This window comes from Carettochelys insculpta, chromosome 2 (assembly GCF_033958435.1).
Source record: "Carettochelys insculpta isolate YL-2023 chromosome 2, ASM3395843v1, whole genome shotgun sequence".
Classification (NCBI taxonomy): Eukaryota; Metazoa; Chordata; order Testudines; family Carettochelyidae; genus Carettochelys; species Carettochelys insculpta.
This window is the reverse complement of record NC_134138.1, coordinates 57633462-57656921: the sequence shown is the minus strand read 5'-3', so window position 1 is coordinate 57656921 and position 23460 is coordinate 57633462. Positions and strand designations below refer to the sequence as shown.

The window sequence follows — 23460 nt, the reverse complement described above, 5'->3', positions numbered from 1 at the left end:
ATTTTTGTCTTTTGAAACTTTTGATTGAGGCTAAGTTATTATAAACTGTTAACATACTTCATCGTACATCACTTGTTTAGGACCAGGTTAATATTCAAAGAAACAGGCCAAAGATCCTCCCTTGCTCTACTGAATACAGAAAACATGGTGATCAATGTTCTAAAGACTTGTCCTCTCTTTTTCCACCTCTTTATGTAGCTAGTGTGAAAACATTCTACCAGAGAGGCTCTGGAGTTACACCATTCACCCACCAGGAGCTGCTGTAGTGCCAGAACAGAGGCAAGTGGTTCACTGCTCACCAGACATAGCAGTCAGCAGCTGATAAGGAGACAGTGAAAGGGCCAAATGAAGAGACATAATATATGAGGTAGCACAGACAGTGAGGGCACACAGAGCTGCTGGGCAGGCACATATACCAGAAGAACTAGTGGGGGGACAGACTGGAGGGAGGGATGACTGGAAGGGTGGGATTGCAGAGCCACATGGAGATGGGATGGCTAAGCAGGGATGCAGGGATGTGGTGGTGGTGAGAGAAGGGACATACAGACATAAGAACATAAGAACATAAGAATGGCCATACTGGGTCAGACCAAAGGTCCATCAAGCCCAGCATCCCATCTGCCGACGGTGGCCAATGCCAGGCGCCCCAGAGAAGGAGAACAGAAGACAAGTGATTTATCTCCTGCCATCCATCTCCTGCCCTTGTTATGAAGGCTAGGGCACCATACTTTATCCCTGGCTAATAGCCATTTATGGACCTGACCTGCAAAAATTTATCAAGCTCTTTTTTAAACCCTAATAGAGTCCTGGCCTTCACAGCCGCCTCGGGCAAGGAGTTCCACAGGTTGACTGTGCGCTGTGTGAAGAAAAATTTCCTTTTATTAGTTTTGAACCCACTACCCATCAATTTCATTTGGTGTCCCCTAGTTCTTGTATTATGGGAAAAGGTAAATAATTTTTCTATATTCACTTTCTCCACACCATTCATGATTTTATATACCTCTATCATATCGCCCCTCAATCGCCTCTTTTCCAAACTGAAAAGTCCCAGTCTCTCTAGCCTCTCCCCATATGGGACCCTTTCCAAGCCCCTAATCATCTTAGTCGCCCTTTTCTGAACCTTTTCTAATGCCAATATATCTTTTTTGAGGTGAGGAGACCACATCTGCACGCAGTACTCGAGATGTGGGCGTACCGACATGCTTGACTGAATGGAAGAAGCCACTGTGGGTAATCCCAACTCCCTAATAATCCCTCCCTCCACCCAAACCCACCATGCATAAAATCTCACCCTATTGCATACCTCTCCCACCGACAACTAACGGCCCTCCAGGTACCAGTGCCACTCACTGGCCGGCAGAGCTGCTGGCCAACTCCCCCCCGCCACCAGTGCCTTCTGCCGCAAACGACTATTTTGTGGTGCTCATAACTCCCTGAGAGGGACTGGGATGAGCAGAGATGTGATAAGGAGCAATGGGCTTAAACTGCAACAAGTGAGGTTTAGATTATACATTAGGAAAAAATTCCTAACTGTCAGGGTGGTTAAACACTGGAATAAATCACCTAGGAGACAGGTTGTGGAATCTCCATTGCCGGAGATATTTAAGAGCAGGTCAGATAGACATCTAATGGGAATGGTTTAGATGGTATTTGGTCTGCCAAGACGGCAGGGAAATAGACTTGACCTCTCAAGGTCCCTTCCATTTTTAGTGTTCTATGGTTCTATGATGTGCTCAGAAGAAGAAGAAGGCAGGAGCTTGGGGGAGGGGTGAAGTGGGAGTATGGGTAGGGAAATGAGCACCCCCTGACAAGAGGGAAATGGGCACTTATGTGCCTAGCAATTACTTCCTTCTCCCTCAGCTCTTCCATTACCCTTGACTCCTCCAACCTCTTGCACTGCTTCTGAGGGGTTTGGGAAATAGGTTTCTCTATCGTAGTTTAATGTTAATGTATTGTTACTCAACGTTCTGTATCAATATGCCTAGTAAGGACTACCTTTGTCAGAACACACTTCCTGAATCTTTTTTTTTTGCCTGTGTTGTTACAGACATACTTGTTGACATATATGGTGAAATTACAAAAATCATTGAAACTGGCATAATTATAGTGTTATTTTGACGAGTAAAATATGCAGAATATTGTATGAAGAATTTTTCATTTTTGGCACAGAAGTCCCCCAGGAGTAATTAGAAAGATGGTCCATATTTTACAGTAACACAATTCCATATCAGGAGAAATCACACTTCCATGTGCAGCACAAAGTCTTTCTGCTAACAAACAACAAACAACAAAAGGAAATTACTTTGCCATTCTGTTTCCAATGTAGATCCTTTCCTACAGCATTAAATAAGCACGTCAGGGGACCTCTAGGAAGCTGTAATTTTGTCATAAAATGAATCTCTTCAATAATTTCCTGCCAAAACTAATTCCTCAACACAACCATCATATGTGCAAGTGTGTTCCCCTTCCCCACCATATATATGAAGTTCTAAAAATCAACATTTGGTCAATATTAACAAAAACTTTACCTCAAATGAGTAAAAGCCCAGTAATGAGCAAACCCACATAGAACGCCTGAAATTGAAGTTATCTAACTGAAAGTGCTAAAGACTGGAAGGAGAGAAATTTCAGATACCAAAAATGATCAATATGAGGCAGCTATTCTGCAATTTCAAGGTAAAGGTGCTTAAAACCAGCTTTCCTGATTTCAAACAGTGGGCTAGAATTCACAGCATTTAAGGGCAGTCATTCACAAAATAAAGCTAAATCAGGATTTTGAAAAACAACACCACTGTCCTCTCAGTTCACTCGTTTTCCTTACATCTAGGTTTTATCACCATTCTGTTGTGCTGGCCCTTCCTCTCTGGGCTGACAGAACCTGGCTAATAGGTGCACTCTGCTGAGGTTGTTTGGCTTTTTCCTCTGCATTTTCTTAATGCCTTTCTTTTTTTACCCAGTCAGTATTTCACAATTTGCTCCCATCCACTTATCAGGGCAGGAGCTCAGTGGCTAGAGCATTGGCCTGCTAAACCCAGGGTTGGGAGCTCAATCCTTAAGGGCTCCATTTAGGGATCTGGGGCAGATAGATTTTAAAAAAATAATCTGTCAGGAATGGTGATAGGTCCTCCTGTGAGTGCAGGAGACTGGAGCTGATGACCTCTCAAGGTCCCTTCCTGCTCTATGAGACTGGCATATCTCCATGTAGCTGTATAGAGCAGACGAGTCCTTTGGGACTCACTTCCTGCATCTCTTATGAATTAATCTTTGTGATCACAAGGTTTTTGTTCTGTTTTTCAATGAGCTTTCCTTCAGCCAGTTCAACCAGCAAACAGCAATCACAGAATACTAGAACACTAGGACTGGAAGGGACCTCGAGAGGTCATCGAGTCCAACCCCCTGCCCCAACGGCAGGGCCAAGTACTGTCTAAACCATCCCTGATAGACATCTATCTAACCTGTTCTTAAATATCTCCAGCGATGGAGATTCCACACCCTCCCTTGGCAATTTATTCCACTGTTTGACCACCCTGACAGTTAGGAACTTTTTCCTAATGTCCAACCTAAACCTCCCTTGCTGCAGTTTAAGCCCATTGCCTCTTGTTCTATCCTCAGAGGCCAAGAAGAACAAGTTTTCTCCTTCCTCCTTATGACACTCTTTTAGATACTTGAAAACTGCTATCATGTCTCCCCTCAATCTTCTCTTTTCCAAACTGAATAAGCCCAATTCTTTCAGCCTTTCTTCATAGGTCACAATTTCTAGATCTTTAATCATGCTTGTCGCTCTTTTCTGGATCCTCTCTAATTTCTCCACATCTTTCTTGACCTGCGGTGCCCAGAACTGGACATAATACTCCAGCTGAGGCCTAACCAGAGCAGAGTAGAGCGGAGGAATGACTTCTCGTGTCTTGTTCGCAACACACCTGTTAATGCACCCCAGAATCAGGTTTGCTTTTTTTGCAACAGCATCACACTGTTGACTCATATTTAGCTTGTGGTCCACTATAACCCCTAGATCCCTTTCTGCTGTACTCATTCCTAGATAGTCTATCCCCATTCTGTATGTGTGAAACTGATTATTCCTTCCTAAGTGGAGCACTTTGCATTTGTCCTTATTAAACTCCATCCTGTTTACCTCAGACCATTATCCAGATCATTTTGAATTATGACCCTGTCCTCCAAAGCAGTTGCAACCCCTCCCAGCTTGGTATCATCTGCAAACTTAATAAGCGTACTTTCTATGTCAATATCTAAATCATTGAAAAATGCTAAATGTAAAATGCTGGGTTTGTTCGCAGCCACTCACAATATATGAGTGTCTCTCTCAACAGAGTCACAATAGTGCTCAGCTGTAGAGATGACAAACTACAGCTGCGGTGAGGAACTGCTTATCAGGTTGCGCGTATGGCCTGCAAGGTATTTTGTTTGCTGTCGCCCCCGCACGGGGGTGCCAGGATCTGCTGGTTTCCATCTGTGTAGTTTTTTTCTTACAGGCATTACCAAAGCGACAGGCTTGTAAAGCATGGGCACGCGAAGTGACGTGCATTCCAACTGCACATGACATTGACTGCAAGAGCTGTGTGTGCCCTCTGCAGCCAATCAGAATGCTGCTACCATTCAGTGGGCACACCCCACGAAGTCTAGGCACACAAGCACTGTTAGAAAAGCTGTACTGGTCATGACAATTTTGCGGTTCACTGAGTTGAAGAAAGGACATTCATGTGGCCCACTCACTAGCCTAGGTTGCCCTTTGCTGAACTACAGCAATGCAGACTCCTGCACAGGATAGTTCACAGGTCAATAAGCACTGTCTAAAGCCAACCTCTCAGATTTCTCAAAGGGGAAAGGATCAGGACTATGTGAACAACAAAGTGTAAGGCTGCTAAAGTCTGTAAGCGAGTAACTGCTCTGGAGTCTACTGACTGGTCTAAGGGAATCAACCCCGATGCACAATCTTATCTGTCGATCGGATGCCATCAGCCCATGTGATTAGTAGTGTCTCTGTGTCACAGCCACGCAGAAAGCCTGACTGAAAGTCATCAAGAAAATTAGGTGATTCCCAATGATACTGGAATTGCTTTATCACAACCCCTGACAAGTTCTTCTTGAAACAGGAATGTTTGAAACCCAAAGAAAATTAGCAAAATTAGAAGCAGCAAATGGCTAACAACAGCTCGTTTGAAGGGAAGATGGTGTATCCACTAGTACCATCTTGGAGCACTGGTTCAGTGCTCACACAGATAAGGGTGTCACTACTGCGGTTTCCTGAAATACTTTAATGAGAAACTTCCAAGGAAAACCCAAAGCACTGACTAAACCTATCTCCAGTTATCTCATAGCTAGGGCCTTGCCAAATTCATAACCATCGAAAACACATGGCATACTGTGAGCTCTGGTCTCCCCCCATGAAGCGTGTGTGTGCATCTGCATGCACATGTGCGTGCTTTTACCCTGTCCTATCCAGATTTCACAGGGGAGATCAGTGTTTCTCTAATTGGGGGGTGTGACCCAAAAGGGAGTTCCAGGGGGAATCACAAGGTTATTTTAAGGAAGGCTCGCAGCATCGCCAGTTTACTTCTGCTCTGTCTTCTGATCTGGACAACTGGAGAGCAGTTGCTGTTTGCTGGAGACCTGGCTCTGAAGACAGTGCCCTGCTTGCAGCAGCACATAAGCAAGGGTGGTGATATCATACCAGGCCACCCTAACTTCTGTGCTGCTACCTTCAGAGCTGGGCTCCAGCCAGCAGCCACAACTCACCAGCTGCTCAGCTCTGAAGACTCCGCTACCGCCAGCAGTAGCAGCAGCACAGAAATAAGGGTAGCAGTGCCGCACCCCCTCCCATAACAACCTTGTGATTATCTGGCACTTCTTCCATGTGTCAAGAGCCCTAAAATTACCACACCATGGAATTTCAGATTTAAATACCTGAAATAATTTATTTTATTATTTTCAAAATCCTGACTGTGAAATTGACTAAAATGATGGGCCAGGGGGTCAGGCTGCTGCAGGGCTGGCTGTTGGGGGAGGTGGTGTCAGGCTGCCACAGGGCCAGTCTGTGGGCCTGCAGCGGGGTTAAGACTGCTGCAGGTTGGGGCCGCGGAGCTGGCAGCAGGACTCAAGCTGCTGCGGGGCTGGGTGGGGGAGGCTGCTGCGGGTGGGGGGTGTTAGGCTGTGGCAGGTTGAGGCTGTGTGGTCAGGCTGCTGTGGGTTGGGGCCATGGGTAGGGGGTAAGGCTCGTATTAGTGGGGGGGAAATTCACTCATAGAGTGAACAAAGGTAAGTAAACCTGTCCCTCGTTTAAGCGAGTACTCATAAGTAAAGTACTCGTTTAACGAGGGATGAGTGTACACATGAACTATATAGAAAAGTCTTGCATTTATTAAATGTGGTAAGCATTCATTTCTCATGTCCATAAACAGGCCATGAATCCCAATGCTTCAAAGACTATATATTTTTTTAAAATTATATAATGCCCAGGAGATCAAAGCATGTTAAAATCAAGAGTTTTCAAAAACTCACTTCTAGCATATTTTTACAGTGAGTTCACGCTGTTTGAATTAAGTTGCGAAGTTCTCTCACAGAATCTGCAATCTGCTTGGTGTTTGTTTGCTTGTTTGTTTGTTTTCTGGCCATTTGTCAGAATTACCGGTAAAAGCAGTGGATAATTATGGCCTTCTTTCTCTTTTCCTGCTAAGCCACATGTATGCAAAGCTACCTACTTCACAGCAGACACCTCAGAAACGGAATGGTTTCTGGCAGCCGCTCGGACTTGTCTGGCAGAGAGATCTGGTCTGGACCAGACAATACCACTGTCCATTCCTAGCTTGTCTCTTATACAAAAAATATCATCCAGTTTGCAATGTAAATGGATTTGGTTGTTAAAACTCAAGAAGCTGCACCACCACTAAATTCTACCAAATAGGTTCATCCACTGTTGCAGATTTTACCTGGTAAGCGTGATCTGTGTGTACGAGGTAGAGATTGGTAGGAGCTGAGCGGCTCAGAGGCGTCATCAATTTAGCTTCCGTTTTGGCACATGAACTTTCAGGACGGTTTGCATCTTGGGTGGGAAAAGGAGGAGGAGATCCTAGCGATGGAGAGACTGGAGAAAGGCTGCTTAAGCCATCCACTACTGAATCTGTGTTGAGCCTTATCTCTGTGTAGTAAAAATCTTCCTCTCCATCACTGTAGTCAGACTCTCCCACACGCCTAAATCAAGAAAAGACAAAACATGAATTACAGTACCAGGGGTTGGCAACCTGCAGCTCCAGAAACACACGTCTCTTGGGCTGTCTCCTTGCAGGTTGCTGTAAATCCAGCAACACAACAAGTCTCAATCAGGCTGCCTGCTGAGGTCCCACACTTCTAGGTCCTGGAAGTGGCTGGCTGCTGGCATGGTTGCATCTGCTCGTGGCACTGGGGCAGAGGATGGCTCCTTGTGCTGCCCCTGATCCCAGCACTGTCTCCACAGCTCCCATTAGCCAAGAACCAGCCAGTGGGAGCCATGGGGGCAGTACACAAAGACTTGCTGCCCCATCTTGTAGAGATACGTCAGCAGCAAGCCACTTCCATGGCCGCTTGAGGCCTGCTCTGCCGCCGGCTGGGAGCCGCCTGTGGTAAATGCCTCCTGGCCAAAGCCTGCACCTCCCATCCCCTCCTGCCCCATAACCTCCTGGCCCAGTTCAGATCTCCTGCACCAAGATCACAGCAAAAGAGCTTTCCAGCGAGTGACAACACCATACCTCGAGAACACCAGAAGAACAAAGACTGAACTGCGGAAAGTGATGGTCTGAGGCTGGAAGAATTTTTAACCTGTGTAAGGGAACCGAGGAAAGCCAAAGCAACCTGTAATTTCAGAACCTGCCAGCCTGTTTATCACTCAGGGTGAGAATCTGCTAATTTGTATCTTACCTATGTAGTGTATTAAGCTCAGCTTGCTGCTTTCGTCTATTTACACAGGCATTTACACAGGTAATCTGCTTTGTTCTGACTGTTCTCTTGTATAACCACTTAAAATTTACCTGTGTAGTTCAGAATATTATTTCTTGCTTGTAACAGTTTGCACAATCCCCATCTGGGGAGGGGCAAGAAGCTGTGCATCTCTTTCTCCATATTGAGGGAGAGTGTGAATTCTTATGAGCTTGCGCTTTGTAGAGCTTTATCTGTCCCCCAAAAGGGATAGGCACACGAGTGCTGGATGAGTCTTCTCCAAAGAACTGACTTCAGTTTGTGTCTGTAGCCGGGTGTGGTCCTACCTGTGTGCATACACTGCGAGAGGTCAGACAGCCTAATCAGCCTAATTCAGCAGAGCAGGCAGAGGGAACCCAGGCTGGGGGAGCAGGAGAGGCTCAGTGAAACCCCAGTACATCAGGAGGCAGATGGAGAGTCTGCCACATTTCTGGGGCATCAGGGTTTGTTTGTTTTTTAAATGGCATCTTAAATTCTGATGTAATCAATTGACTCCAGAAGCTGAATCATGTTGCCTGTGCTTCCATCTGGCCCTGCTTGTGTAAGCACTGAAGAATCTGAAGACAGGTAAATGCCAAATCTCTTCAAAGAATGATTGTCCTCTTACCCAAGATGAATGGTTCGGATGTGTTTCTGAATCCCTGCAGCTGTGCTCAGTACCTTTCCACAGTTCTTCCACAGGCATTTGAACATTACCTTCATGGAGTTCTGACAAGTTACAAAACAACACATTGTAAAAAGTATTCTATTATTCAGACGTCACATGAAAGATAGGAAAAATTACAGATTTACACCATCAGTATGAGTTACCCATCTTAAACTGGCCTATATTCTGCTGTCAGTGTAAATCCACAGCACCCTGGTGTAATTCCGCTGAATTCAGTAGAGCTACCCTGAATACACCCTGGTGTAACTAGAACAGAAAGGGGAACCTCCCCGCCATAAAATAAACATTTCCTGGGTCATTTTTCAAGAAAAGGGAGGGCCAGATTCAACTCTAAAAGACCTTACAGCCCATTGACTTCTGCCAAGCTATATGGGGTGAAAAGGCAGACTCTGGCTCTTGAATACTTGAAGAATAAGTGGCCTGATTCTCAAAGGATCTTAATTGTCATGTCTTCAATGACTTCCATAGGAACGGTGTACGCTCAACATATTTGAAAATAAGACCACAAAGACAAATAGTGCTAAGTATAAAAAGGAATCACTTCCCAGAAACTTGGTAGAATAAATACATTTTTTCCAGGATTTTGATTCAAACAGCGACCCACCCACATCTACACACAAAGAGAAGCATTAAAAAGGAGGCAAAAGTCAGCCTGAGACTGAATCTCAGGAAACCTTCCAATTCTTAAGAATATAATGCTTTCCTCAGCTATGGTAACTGAAAAATCCATTTCCAAAGAAACTGTTTTATTGTTATAGGCACCTTCTCTTCTCCAAATTAATCAGTTGAGAATATTAAAGTAGTCAAGCAATTGCCTGATCATCCTAGTGCTTTACGCGTCCCATTCAGACATAAGTAAATGAATGGGAATGAGTTGAATTTATGGCAAAATGTAAACAGTTAATTTTCTTGATGGACGACAGTGGAGTACATGACATCTTCCAAGACACGACTCCAAGAAGCAGAGGTAATTTGACACTAACTGATTAGGCACTCTGTTACTCCTAATTGGTGAAGTTACCAATGGCTCTGTTTTTCACATTTACACTTTGTGGACTGTCAGCGCTAGCAAACCAATAATTAGAACAGAAGTATTTTTTTTCCAAAGTGCAAAGTCACAATCAGATAACTAACAGCCATGGATTGAATGAAAAACGAGGAGAAAGTCAATTTGCAATAGGTGAACTGTTTATACCAAACAAGTGCAAAGTGGGGGGCACCACCCCTGGGGAGGAGCATGAAATTTTCATAAAGGGAGGGTGCAGCATGATCAGCTGCTGGGTCTCAGGCACATCCGTCTCATTAAAAATGTGGAAATATGTGACTGTTTGTACGTACGTGTAGTCACATTTATATACCGATTAATAAAGATTTTACATGTTACAAACTTATTTTTTTACACGCGCTGAAAGGTTGGGTTTTTTTTTTTTTTCATATGAATGTAACCAAACTGTCTGTTGGTTTGGATGACATTAGATGGGTTGAAGGGGCCCTGCTAGTTGCAGGGATGAAAAGTGGGGCCTGATGTAAAAAGTTTGCTTGCTCCCGGCACGAACTATCATTCCTTATATGAATTTAATGTTTGTTGAATGGGACAAAAACCGAAAGCACCAAAGCAGATCATTAAGTATAAAATATGTGTGGAGATTATGCAAAATATGAGTAATGAAACAATAAAAATGGCAGCTGTAATCTGCCTAATCATTGTCCTACAATCAGAACGATAAGCACAGCTTTAATTGGGTAGTAAAAGGCACCACAGCATTTATTTTTCCCTCTGACCACTCCCTACCCTCAAAGTTGTCCCTTGATTTATTTTAATAACTAATTAGTTTGTAATTTATCATAGCAAATGTGTTCTCCAGACGGTTTTCCTATGCAGCAACAGGGGAACAGTGTTTGTTATCACCCCCTCAAAAAACAGATCTCAGCAAAGGCAAGATCAATTGTGAGACTGTGAATGAGCAACTCCTGTAGCAAAAAGAGCAAATGAGCTACTCCTGTAGCAAAAAGATAAGAATATAACACAGGCCATAATGGGTCAGACCATAGGTCCATCCAGGTCAGTAGCCTGTCTGCCGACAGTGGCCAGTGCCAGATGCCCCATAGGGGTTGGACTGAAGACAATGATCAAGCAATTTGTCTCCTGCCATCCATCTCCAGCCTCTGACAATCAGAGGCCAGGGACACCATTCCTACCCTTGGCTAATAGTCTTTTATGGACCTAACCTCCATGAATTTAACCAGCTCTTTCTTAAATTCTGTTACAGTCCTACCCTTCAAAGTCTCCTCTGGCAAGGAGTTCCACAGGTTAACTATGCGCTGAGTGAAGAAGAACTTTCTTTTATTACTTTTAAACCTGCCACTCATTCATTTCATTTGGTGTCCTCTAGTTCTTGTATTATGGGCACAAGTAAATGACTTCTCCTTATTCACTCTCTCCACACCGTCATAATTTTATATACCTCTATCATGTCCCCCCTCATTCTCCTCTTTTCTAAACTGAAAAGTCCCAATTTTTTTAGCCTCTCCTCATATGGGACCTGTTCCAAGCCCCTAATCATTTTAGTTGCCCTTTTCTGAACCTTTTCCAGTGCCAGGGTATCTTTTTTTAGGTGAGGAGAGCACATGCGTGCACAGTATTCAAGATGTGGGCGTACCACAGATTTATATAGATTTATATAGGGGCAGTAAGATACTCCTTGTTGTATTTTCTATCCCTTTTTTAATAATACATAACATCCTATTTGCCTTTTTGACTGCCTCTGCACACTGCGTAGATGTTTTCAAGGAACTATCCACATTAACGCCAAAATCTCTTTCCTGATTAGTTATAGCTAAATTAGCCCCCATCATGTTGTAAGTATAGTTGGGGTTATTTTTGCCAATGTGCATTACCTTACACTTATCCACACTAAATTTCATTTGCCATTAAATTTCATTTGCCATTTTGTTGCCCAGTCACTCAGTCTGATGAGATCTTTTTGAAGTTCTTCACAGTCTGCCTTTGTCTTGACTATCTTTAACAGTTTAGTGTCATCTGCAAACTTTGGCACCTCACTGCTCACCCCCTTCTCCAGATCATATATGAATAAATTGATCAGGATTGGCTCTAGGACTGACCCTTGGGGGACACCACTAGTTACCCCTCTCCATTCGGAAGATTTACCACGTATGACTACCCTCTGTTTCCTGTCTTTTAACCAGTTCTCAATCCATGAAAAGACCTTCCCTCTTATCCCATGACAAGTTAATTTACATAAGAGCCTTTGATGAGGCTTTCTGGAAATCTAAGTATACTGTATCCACTGGATCTCCCCTGTCTGCATGTTTGTTAACCCCTTCAAAGAACTGCAACTGATTAGTAAGAGATGATTTCCCTCTGCAGAAACCACGTTGACTTTTGCCCATCAAATTACATTCTTCTATGTGCCTGACAATTTTATTCTTTACTATTGTTTCAACTAATTTGCCCGGAACTGATGTTAAGTACTGGTCTGTAATTGCCAGGGTCACCTCTAGAGCCCTTTTTAAATACTGGTGTTAAATTAGCTGTCTTCCAGTCATTAGGTACGGAAGCTGATCCAAAGGACAGGTTACAAACTAGTGTTAATAGTTCTGCAATTTCCTATTTTAGTTCTTTCAGAACCCTTGGATGAATGCCATCAGTCCCAGTGATTTGTTAGCATTAAGTTTACCTATTTGTTCCAAAACCTCCTCTAATGACACTTTGGTCTCTCTGCAATGGCTTTATCGTCCTTGATTGTTCCTTTTGTATTTGTATTGTCTAGGGACCCACTGATTTTTTAGCAGGCTTCCTGCTTCTAATGTATTTAAAAAAACATTTTGATAGTACTTTTTGAGCTTCTGGCTAGTTGTTCCTCAAAATCATTTTCGGCTTTCCTTATTACAGTCTTACACTTAATTTGGTAGTGTTTATGTTACTTTCTATTTACCTCACTAATATGTGTCTTCCACCTTATGAAAGTTGCCCTTTTATCCCTCACTGCTTGTTTTACATGGGTGTTAACCCACGTTGACTCTTTTTTCAGTCTCTTAGTATGTTTTTTAATTTGGGGTATACATTTAAGTTGGGCTTCTATTATAGCGTCTTTGAGAAGCTTCCATGCAGCTTGCAGGGTTTTTGTTCTAGTCACTCTGGCTTTTAATTTGTTTAACTAACCTTCTAACTAACTAACCTTCTAAGTTTTGCATAATTCCCCCTTTTGAAATTAAATGCTGGAGTGTTGGACTGCTGAAGTGTTCTTCCCACCACAGGAATATTAAATGTTACTACATTATGATCACTATTCCCAAGCGGTCCTGTAATAGTGACCTCGTGGACCAGATCCTGCGCTTTACTTGGTACTAAATTGAGAACTGCCCCTCCCCTTGTGGGTTCCCATACCAGCTGCTCCAAGAAGCAATCATTAATGGCATTGAGAAATCTTATTTGTGCATCTCGTCCTGATGTGACATGTGCCCAGTCAATATGGGGATAACTGAAATCCCTCATTACTACTGAGTGTTTTATTTTTGGTAGCCTCTCTAATCTCCCTGAGCATTTCAACATCACTAGCACTGTCCTGATCAGGCAGTAGATAATATATCCCTACTGCTATATTCTTAGTAGAGCTTGGAATTACTATCCATAGTGATTCTAGGGATCATTTTGATTCATTTAAAATTCTTATTTCATTTGATTTTACGTTATCTTTCACATACAGTGCCACTCCACCACCCTCATGGCCCATTCTATCCTTCCGATATATTTTATACACTGGTATGATTGTGTCCCATACATCATCCTCATTCCACCAGGTTTCCGCGATGCCCACCACCTCAATCTCCTCCTTCAATACAAGGTGCTCTAGTTTACCCATTTTATTAGTCAGACTTCTAGCATTTGTGTAGAAGCATTTTAAAGATTTGCCTCTGCTTATTTGTCTTCCCATCCCAGATGTATTATATTTTTTATACATGATTGTTTGTGTGATCTCGCCCATTGTTTGATATCTCCCCTCTCTTTTTTTAACTAACTATCGAAAAGATAATTTGATCAGGTTTAAACAATCATTTAAACTTCATCCGCTGGGAGTGAGGCAATTATTGCTCACAGTCTGACCCAGAGAAGGAGTCTCCAGGAAAGGATAAATGCTGTATTTCCCTTTTTCTCACAGTGCTCTTTTTCATCTTGCTATGTAAAATGTACCCTGTTGTGTTAGGAGCGAAGGAAACTTGGACTGATGCCATCTCTTTGTTTTCTTCTTCAAGATAACCACTTTGCTTGCTGACATAATGATGGGCGTAGGAGAGGCTACATACCAAACTAAGGCATTTTGTTTATCTTTCTTTTTTATTTTTTTATTTAGTTGTGAGTGGCCACCCCATCCTTCCTTGGAGGAGTGCCAGTGGGTTCAGTGAACTGCCACTAGGGATGAATTTAGCCTGATGACAGCATGCAGAAAGCCATCAGATTCAGTTGGTCCTCCTGCCCTCCCGCTCCTGTTCGCTCTGAGAGTGATCCACCTTGTTGTGGCATCTGATAAGTTAGCAGCATGTGCCAAGAACTTCGAACACAGGGCCAAATCCTGATGATAAGACAGTGAAAAAGTGGAGGCTGCCTGTTGCAGCCTGTCCAGAAGGAATGTGCCAGAGCTGGGCAGAAATCCCCTACATAGCCAGGGATCTGCAGAGAGCAGCTTTTGTTGCTTCTCTGGGCAGGAGCTATGTGTGTTCTCAACATCAGCCAGCAGTCAGTGCCACTGGCAGCATGCGCACTGGCTAGAAGCAGGGAGTTAGGCTGGACATGCTAATACCAGCACATGCACAACTGGGCAATGGAGAGTGTCTGTCTAGCAGCTGAAATGCTGTGCAGAGTTCCTTGTGTGATCTTCTGGCCCCTGACACAGTGTGTGTGTGAGAGGGCAGGGGAGGGCAGCTCCTGGAAGGGTGGGGATTGGGATGGGTTGTACCTGTACAGCGCCCCTCCTTCCTGCAGCCCTTTGAGCCATATGGAGCACATGGCAATCCGGTGTTGACTGAAAGGACCCAAGGCTCCAGCTGCCGCCACAGAAACACCGGTGGCAACCAGGAGTGCAGGCCCCTTTGAATTGCTGGACCATCGGGCAACAGCCTTCTTTGCCTCACTCCGTCAGTGGGCCTAGTCCCCCCCTGCCCTCCCCAGCAGAACAGGATCCCAAATATGTAGTGCTGTGGAGCCGCACACCAGGCTAACCTTTCGCTTCCTAGGAATGGGCTCGTCAAACAGGAGACTGCTGGTTTCAGCTTCATCAATGCTGTCATCGGGCTGAGAGGACATCCGGAAGGGTTTGAAGCTATCAGCAGACAGAGGTGGAGATGGGGTGGATGGATTGGATTGATCACTGGGAGCACTCCAGCTCCAGTATCCACTACTGCTGGTGCTAGAAGGCACAAATCCTCCTTCTTTCCAAGACCCATTCAGGGATTCTGTCAATTAAGAAAAACAACAGGAATTAACAAATGTCATGAGCGAAAGCTAAGGCGATCCATTTGTTTTTACCTGGCGTTCAGTTATTTTCTTTGCCTCAGGCAGAGAAAAGCTGGAGACCTTCGTCTGCAAAGAGGACAGACTAGCATCTTACTACAATTTGTTTCAGTAACACTGCTACCTGTCTAGTAAAGAAAAAGCTGAAACAGGGAGACAAAAAACTCTTCTGGAGCATAGCTATATCTGGAGCTGTCAGATAGCATGGTGATGAATGCCCTGATTCAGGAAAGTATTATACACATGCTTAACTTTGAGCATTTCTAGGACATACTGACTTCAGTGCAACTTAGGCATGGGATTCATTGCAGTCATGAACAGGAATGTTTTCCCTGAATAGGGCCCAAATGCATACATACGATAAATTGGACGCAAAAAAGCAAATCCCCTGCCTTTGACTGGCACAAACCCTAAACGAGCTATACACATTCCGCAGCCTTAAGCTTCTGACCCTGCAAACCAAGGATTTAGCTTGAGAAGAGTCTACCCTGCCCACACTATCCCACAGCTGTAAGTATCCTCTCATCAGCTGACTGTTAAAACACCAAAGGAACAAAACGGCTCCAGTGTCAACCTCTGGGTCTGACAGTTTATTTACATGTACATGCTCTGGGGCAGGGACTTTTTTCCCTCACGTACAATGCTAAGCACTCTGTGAGTGCTTGCAAGTAAAGAATAGAATTCAGTATTAAAGGAGAGACTGGAATTTTTCCACACCTGATAGTACCTGCAGTTTCCTGTCCCTCAGAAACTCTTCTTCATCTTTTCACTTTCTAAACACACAAGTCTCATTCTTTGTGGTACTACTGGCATGAGAATTACTTCCTTCTCTCTTTACAGAAAGCCTTGTCTCACCAAAATCAATAGAAGGTTTCCAGTGAACTCCATGGGCTTTGGATCAGGCTCAAAAGCATAAGCCACTATTTAAAATATCCAGGGCCCAATCCTGCACACACTAAGATCATGTATCATTATATTCACTTCAGCAGTCTCATAACTACTCCATTTGTAAAGTTATCTGTTCAAGTGTTTGTAGGATCAGGGTCAGAGTGCAAATTGTGAGCAAATTAATGAGCATTACAATTCCTTTTGAAAATGTACAATAATTAGCCTGTGGTTGATGAAGCATAAAATAGTACATTAGAACATAATGCAAAATTGTTTCTGTTTATGGTTACAGCCCTTCACAGTTCTTGTGTTTCTCTTCCATTTTCCTATTTTTGAATGATTTGCACTTCAGTCCCATGACAAAGCCAAGTAGCGCATCTGGTATCAACTTGTAAACTTAGCACCATTTAAAAATGCTGTTTGTTCAGAAAGAACAAAGCAGAAACATGCTTTCAAATGTAATTTTCTGACACATTTATGCCAGTGCTTTGTGTTCTCTGGTTTTAGTTTCCCTTTACTGCAGTGAGATGGAGATTTAATCAAGAACATTTTTAAGAAGTAATATAAAAAAGAAAATGACTGAATGAGGTTGACAAGAAAAGAAAACAATCCCAGAGGGCCTGATTTTCATTTACACTAACACATTGGGCAGTGTTAATGAGGCTTATAAAAGGAATATTTGTAATTTACTTCCATTTTAAGGCCTCTTTACATTGCTGGAATAGTAGCGGGGGTGCTAGTTGTAAATGAGAATCAGACCCAACATTACCGACTTGTGTGAAAAAGGGGCCACATAGGGGGTCACGCAGAGGTAAACCCACAGCAATGCTACTGTAGAGCAGAATCTAACCTAGATCTAACTCAAACTAATTTTTTAAATTGCTAAGCAAAACATGAGTTTTCTTACAGTGCTAGTTGATTATATATGGGCATCTTTTCCAAAATAGAAAGCAATTATTACTTAATTACAATATTGATACCAAAATAATACCATAAAAACAGATTTAAATTATTAAATGCTTATTCACTATTTTCTAAGGACTCACTCAAGCAAAACTCATTCAAGGAATAATACATTTTGTCTTAGTAAGGACTTCAGAATCTGGCCTACCATTCTTGCAAATGTTTGAATGAAAATTTTTAATTTTAATTAATTTTAATTTAATATTTGCTAAATACTAGAAGAACAAAGTACCTAGACACACAGATTCCCAGGCACGGTCAAACATTATACTGAGTGAACAAAATTATTTTTTTTAATGAAAAGATGAAGAATTGACTATTCTCATGAAACCGCAAAAGACAGGGGGTTTTCAAATGTTTTCGAAGTGTGGACTCCATCTTAACAGAAAGATTGCTTTGTTGATTACCCCGATCTCCTCCATGGATTCATGACCAGTTAATACCCCTTCTGCAACTACTGTAATTTTTAACAGCAGGAGAGTATTTAATATATACCTCGCAGCTGGAAGTGATGATGAAGAGCAGCAACACATGACCAGCCAGCTCTCCGTGGACCACCAGCAAGCGCATCACAGCATCAGAGCCTCCACCATATAGCAGATTTTTAAACTGCTTTAAACCCCCACAAGCCCTCTAAAACTACCAATGACATTCCTTTATTACTATCATTATCAGATGTTGAAAACACCAACTGCTTAACAGATTTATGAACTGTTTCATACCTGGGTTGTGTTCATGCATTCCAAGTCACTTATGAGATTAATGAGTTTGGTTGCATGTTGTCCTGAGAGAAATTATCCTGGAAACAGATGTACCAGAATGGGAACTATGGCCCCCATTCTGCAACCAGAACTGTGTGGGGGAACCAGTGCAGAGCTCGTCAGCATTAATCTTCAGCCTTGACACTGCAATCAAGTCTCTTTTTCATATTGCTAAATGGGAAATATCTCCAGGCTAGATCCTGATGAGGGAGGAACAGGTGGGTGGCAACAGTATGAAAAAGGCTGAGAATCATGGCCATATTGACGAGATGTATATGTATAAAATAACGTGATAGTCATGAGGTGAGACGATCCACCACTGTTGAGATCCTCCTCTGGTCTTTCCTCCAATGAAGGGCATGAGCTAGGGCTACAGCTGGTAGTGCAGATCCCCTGCCACCCAAAAGCCATATTCTCATTGATGGGTTTTTCTCCAATAGCATCTAGAGAGTCTACAAGGTCAGTGCCCAACTGTGCTAGGCATAGTATAAGCACACAGAAAAATCACAATACCCTCCAGAGGAGGATTCTGCTTTCTCTTACTTACCAGAACTCTCTCACTACAGTTTTCCTAGTATCAAGCTTGCTAGAGCTCCCCTAGCAGATAATTTCAGTGGGTAAAACAGGACAGTTGGTTTCCTTTTCCTGTTGAATTACTAATACATGGACAGTAAGGGTTCCTCACCTTACCTTATTTATTCATGCGTGCTAAGCACCTGCCACAAAACAGAAAAGTAATGATCAGATTCTCAAAAACAACGAGAAGTCCTGTGGCACCTTATAGATTATTTTGGAACATAAGCTTTTGTGGGTAGAGACCTACTTCGTCACATGCATGTAGTGGAGATTCCAGAAGCAGATCTAAATATACAGGCTTGTGAAAAGAAGGGAGTAGTAAGCAAGAGGAAGGCCAGAGCCGATGAGGTCAATTCAGCCAGAGAGGATATGGCCCACTTCCAGCAGCTGATGTGAAGATGTGAAGGTGTGATATCATACTTCCCCTATATAAAACTATGGTACGCCCACATCTCGAGTACTGCGTGCAGATGTGGTCTCCTCACCTCAAAAAAGATATATTGGCCTTAGAAAAGGTTCAGAAAAGGGCGACTAAGATGATTAGGGGCTTGGAAAGGGTCCCATATGGGGAGAGGCTAGAGAGACTGGGACTTTTCAGTTTGGAAAAAAGGCGATTGAGGGGCGATATGATAGAGGTATATAAAATCATGAATGGTGTGGAGAAAGGGAATATAGAAAAATTATTTACCTTTTCCCACAATACAAGAACTAGGGGACACCAAATGAAATTGATGGGTAGTAGGTTCAAAACTAATAAAAGGAAATTTTTCTTCACACAGCGCACAGTCAACCTGTGGAACTCCTTGCCCGAGGAGGCTGTGAAGGCCAGGACTCTATTAGGGTTTAAAAAAGAGCTTGATAAATTTTTGCAGGTTAGGTCCATAAATGGCTATTAGCCAGGGATAAAGTATGGTGCCCTAGCCTTCAGAACAAGGGCAGGAGATGGATGGCAGGAGATAAATCACTTGATCATTGTCTTCTGTTCTCCTTCTCTGGGGCACCTGGCATTGGCCACCGTCGGCAGATGGGATGCTGGGCTGGATGGACCTTTGGTCTGACCCAGTATGGCCATTCTTATGTTCTTGTTCTAACATTAAGGCTACGTCTACACGTGCAGCCAACATCGAAATAGTCTATTTCGATGAATAACGTCTACACGTCCTCCAGGGCCGGCAACGTCGATGTCCAACTTCGACGTTGCTCAGCCTAACATCGAAATAGGCGCAGCGAGGGAACGTCTACACGTCAAAGTAGCACACATCGAAATAGGGATGCCAGGCACAGCTGCAGACAGGGTCACAGGGCGGACTCAACAGCCAGCCGCTCCCTTAAAGGGCCCCTCCCAGACACAGTTGCACTAAACAACACAAGATACACAGAGCTGACAACTGGTTGCAGACCCTGTGCCTGCAGCATAGATCCCCAGCTGCCGCAGCAGCAGCCAGAAGCCCTGGGCTAAGGGCTGCTGCACACGGTGACTATAGAGCCCCGCAGGGGCTGGAGAGAGAGCATCTCTCAACCCCCCAGCTGATGGCCGCCATGGAGGACCCAGCAATTTCGACGTTGCGGGACGCGGATCGTCTACACGGTCCCTACTTCGACGTTGAACGTCGAAGTAGGGCGCTATTCCTATCTCCTCATGAGGTTAGCGACTTCGACGTCTCGCCGCCTAACGTCGAAGTTAACTTCGAAATAGCGCCCGATGCGTGTAGACGCAACGGGCGCTATTTCGAAGTTGGTGCCGCTACTTCGAAGTAGCGTGCACGTGTAGACGCAGCTTAAGAGAGGTGAAACTGGTTTTCTTCCTCTTGATCGGGGCTCCCTTCTTTTCATGAGCCTGTATATTCAGACCTGCCTCTAGAATCTCCAACACATGGATCTGATGAAATGGGTCTGTGACCACGAAATACTATGCTCCAAATATCTATGAGTCTATAAGGAGCCACAGGCCTTCTCGTTGTTTTTGCCGATATAGAGTAATATGGCCACCCTGTGTTACCAATCAGATTCTCATTATAATGTATTACGACCATGTCTTACAATTTTCTGAAGTATTATATTGTAAGTTACCATTGGGTCGTACAGGAGGGCTGCGAACCAAAGGGCTGGTGGATAAGCTGGTTAGTACCATAGCTGCTGTCACTTTATCCATGTCCAGTTCTTCTGAAGATTTTCTGAAACACAGTGAAAAGAAGGCAGAAAACATATCAGTAAACCTTTGACTCTTGCAGCAGTTTCATGGTAGGCCTAGTTCACAGGACTGTAGAACATGGCAACAAAACTACTCAGAGAAACAGAAAAGAATCAGATCTGAAAGTTTCTGTCAATCACTTACTGTATGCTTAAATTGACTCCTTTTAGCAAATCAGCCCACACCAGAGGGAAAAATGATGGAAATGAAAATGGGTTTGTATGAAAAATGTGGTGAACTTCTGTCAATTTGTTACCCCAGTGAGGCCCCAGGATTTCAAGTACTCATGAATTAAGTGCTTTTCTGGATTGAGGCCTAAAGAAGCAAAAATAACACAAGTAAACTAAGTGGCACACCTGGCAGAGTAACACGATACTTGGAAGCACTCTAACTTCAAAGCTAAAACTGAGTGTGATGGGACAGATTTGGTTCTGGTTACTTCTGTTTAATTCTATTAAATCAGTTTTACTTTACTTGGAAACCAAGGAAATTTCTATTAATCAGATTTACAAGCCAGTGGCGTTAAACCCACATCCATAACCCCATTTGCACTTTATCATAACTTGGCCATTAGCTTAACAGACCCACCAATCAAGTGACCACCTATTTTAAAATAAAAATCTTACAAAACTGGGGGCTAGAGTCAGCCCTCGAATGATCTGTAGTGCAAAGACACAAAGGGGATGGTAAGTCTACTAGGAAAAAGCATCTTCCAAAAGTGGTTATAGCCTGCAGGGAGAGTGAGGACAGCTCAGAAGAGTCCCAGGCAACTTCACTCAATGAGTTTCCTATGTAAGGTGAACTTCAATTTAAAGCTACCCTCTGCAGAACCTCTGAGTAAGCAGCAATGCAAACAGTGCCCCCTGCAGGTTCAGACAGGCCTGGCTTCCCTGCAGTAGCAGGGCTGAGTCAAGAAAGCCTGTTCAACAGTGATCCACAACTGGAGTGCTGCAAAGCAGTGCTTAGTGTGCATCCAAGCCGTGGGCCAGGAGTGCCGCCTGCTGCTCTGTGCATTTGCCCCACTGTGGCGGGGGGGTATTGTGTTAGAGTGGGGAGCTGGGGCTACCTGGCTCTGGAGGAGGGGACTGAGTTATATACATTGCGTGTGCCGTGAAATTATAACGAGTGCTGAAGTGTGCCATGAGATGATACAGGTTGCTGAGCACTGCTCTAGAACAGAACCTAGTGATCGGTACATATTCAGGGCAGAGCTCTTTTTCCCATTTTTGTGACTGCAGTGGCACTCTTTATTCTAGTGTATATTTCATATAATATTTCCATTTATATTCTGCCAAGAGATAATCAGGAATATGTAAATGTATTGGAAACCAATTTCTGAAAAGACGCTGCACCAAAACAAAACTATGGAACATCACAAACTGTGAAGTCAGCTGTCACAGAAGAACTCCAGGAAAAAGCAAAAACAGAACCCCCCCCCCCAAATTCAAATTAATGCGTGAATGCCAATGGCTGTAGTTTGCAAATACCCAATAAGCGTGCACACAATGAAAAAACAGGTTCTTGAATCAAAAAATGCACTTTGATCACTGAATTTGCCAATTATAAACTCCTATTGCTTATTGGTAATCTTTTGTAAATCCACTGGCCGTTAATTTTTAAAATAATGAATTTACCACAAGTCTTTGCTATTACATTTTTGCTGGACAGTTGGGAGAAAAACCTAATTTTTGGTGTGAATTTGAAAGGATGCAGATCAGCAAGGTTCTGCTGTATATTTAAAACATATTTATTCTCTTGGGCTGTGGGTATACTAGCCTCCGCCTTTCAGAAGGGGCATGGTAATAAGCTGCTTTGGCAGATGCTAATGAACCACTGCAACGAATATGCAGTGGCTCATTAGCATAATGGTGGCCACGAATGTTTTGAAAATGCCGCTTTCGAAACGCACGCCGCCTGTGTAGATGGGGGCCTTTCAAAAGGATCCCCCCCGGACTTCAAAAGCCCCTTCTTCCCAAAACCAAATGGGAGGAAGGGGCTTTCGAAGTCTGGGGGGTCCTTTCAAAAGGTCCTTGTCTACACGGGTGGAGTGTATTTCGAAAGCAGCACTTTCAAAACATGCATTGCCACCATTATGCTCAGGAGGCACTGCATATTCATGGCAGTGCCTCATTAGCATCTGCTGAAGCAACTCATTAATGTGCCCCTTCTGAAAGGTGGGGGCTAGTGTAGCCACGGCATTGGTGTTTGGATTAGACACTTGTTGGACAATCATTATAAAATAATACAGATGACATCCATTTTATGAAGTATTGGCTTTAAAGGGACAATCCACATCCACACTTCTGCCATAACCTGCTGCTGCTTAGGATACATTTTGGTTTGGGTTTTTTGTAGTATTATAATGCCATCAAAAGTCCCAGTGTAGATACATTTTTTTTAGCCAGTCTAGGTTATTTCATTCACAAACTATAACAGTAAAAAGTGCAGAACTTAAGTGTGGATCTGACCTATGGGTTTGATGTCAAGATGACTTCTGTTCTCATCTTGAAAGTCCTGGGAACACTCAAAAATGAGATGATGGTACATCAAATGCCCTGCTTTCTACTGCCCACTCTCTCTTTTTCTGGAATTTTCGAGAGCGACCAGTTCTTATCTGTGACCTGTATAGAAGCTGAACTGAGTGTGGAGTTTTCACGAGGATATGGGTTTGAATTAGTACAGGTTGAACCTCTCTAGTCAGGCACTTTCTCCTCCCGCAACATCTGTAATGTCATGATTGATTTTAGTTACCTGGCTGGCCATGTCTCCTGTGGTCCCATAAGGTTTCTTTATATACACCAGCCCTGGCTTTCAGCCTTCTCTGCTGTTATTTAGCTGTAATTTACCCCTAAATGTCTTTGAAGAGCTCAGTATAGCAGCAGAAGTGTTGGTAATGTCGCTAGACAATATTGAGCTCTTG

General features: G+C 43.4%; 1 protein-coding gene across 8 annotated transcripts in view; it reads right to left on the bottom strand.

Annotated features, from left to right (window-relative positions):
* Nucleotides 1-23460, bottom strand: part of ZNF704 (zinc finger protein 704) — a 180120-nt gene that overhangs the window by 22309 nt on the left and 134351 nt on the right. For all 8 annotated transcript variants that reach the window (XR_012644395.1, XR_012644396.1, XR_012644397.1 and 5 more), the window contains 4 exons: nt 20420-20523; nt 14871-15103; nt 8573-8673; nt 6945-7206 (listed from right to left, as the gene is read on the bottom strand). Coding sequence is in view for 2 of the 8 variants with exons in the window: in XM_074987044.1 (XP_074843145.1) it covers nt 6945-7206; nt 8573-8673; nt 14871-15103; nt 20420-20523 (700 nt within the window). In the remaining 6 variants the exon portion in view is untranslated. The remainder of the gene's footprint in view (nt 1-6944; nt 7207-8572; nt 8674-14870; nt 15104-20419; nt 20524-23460) is intronic.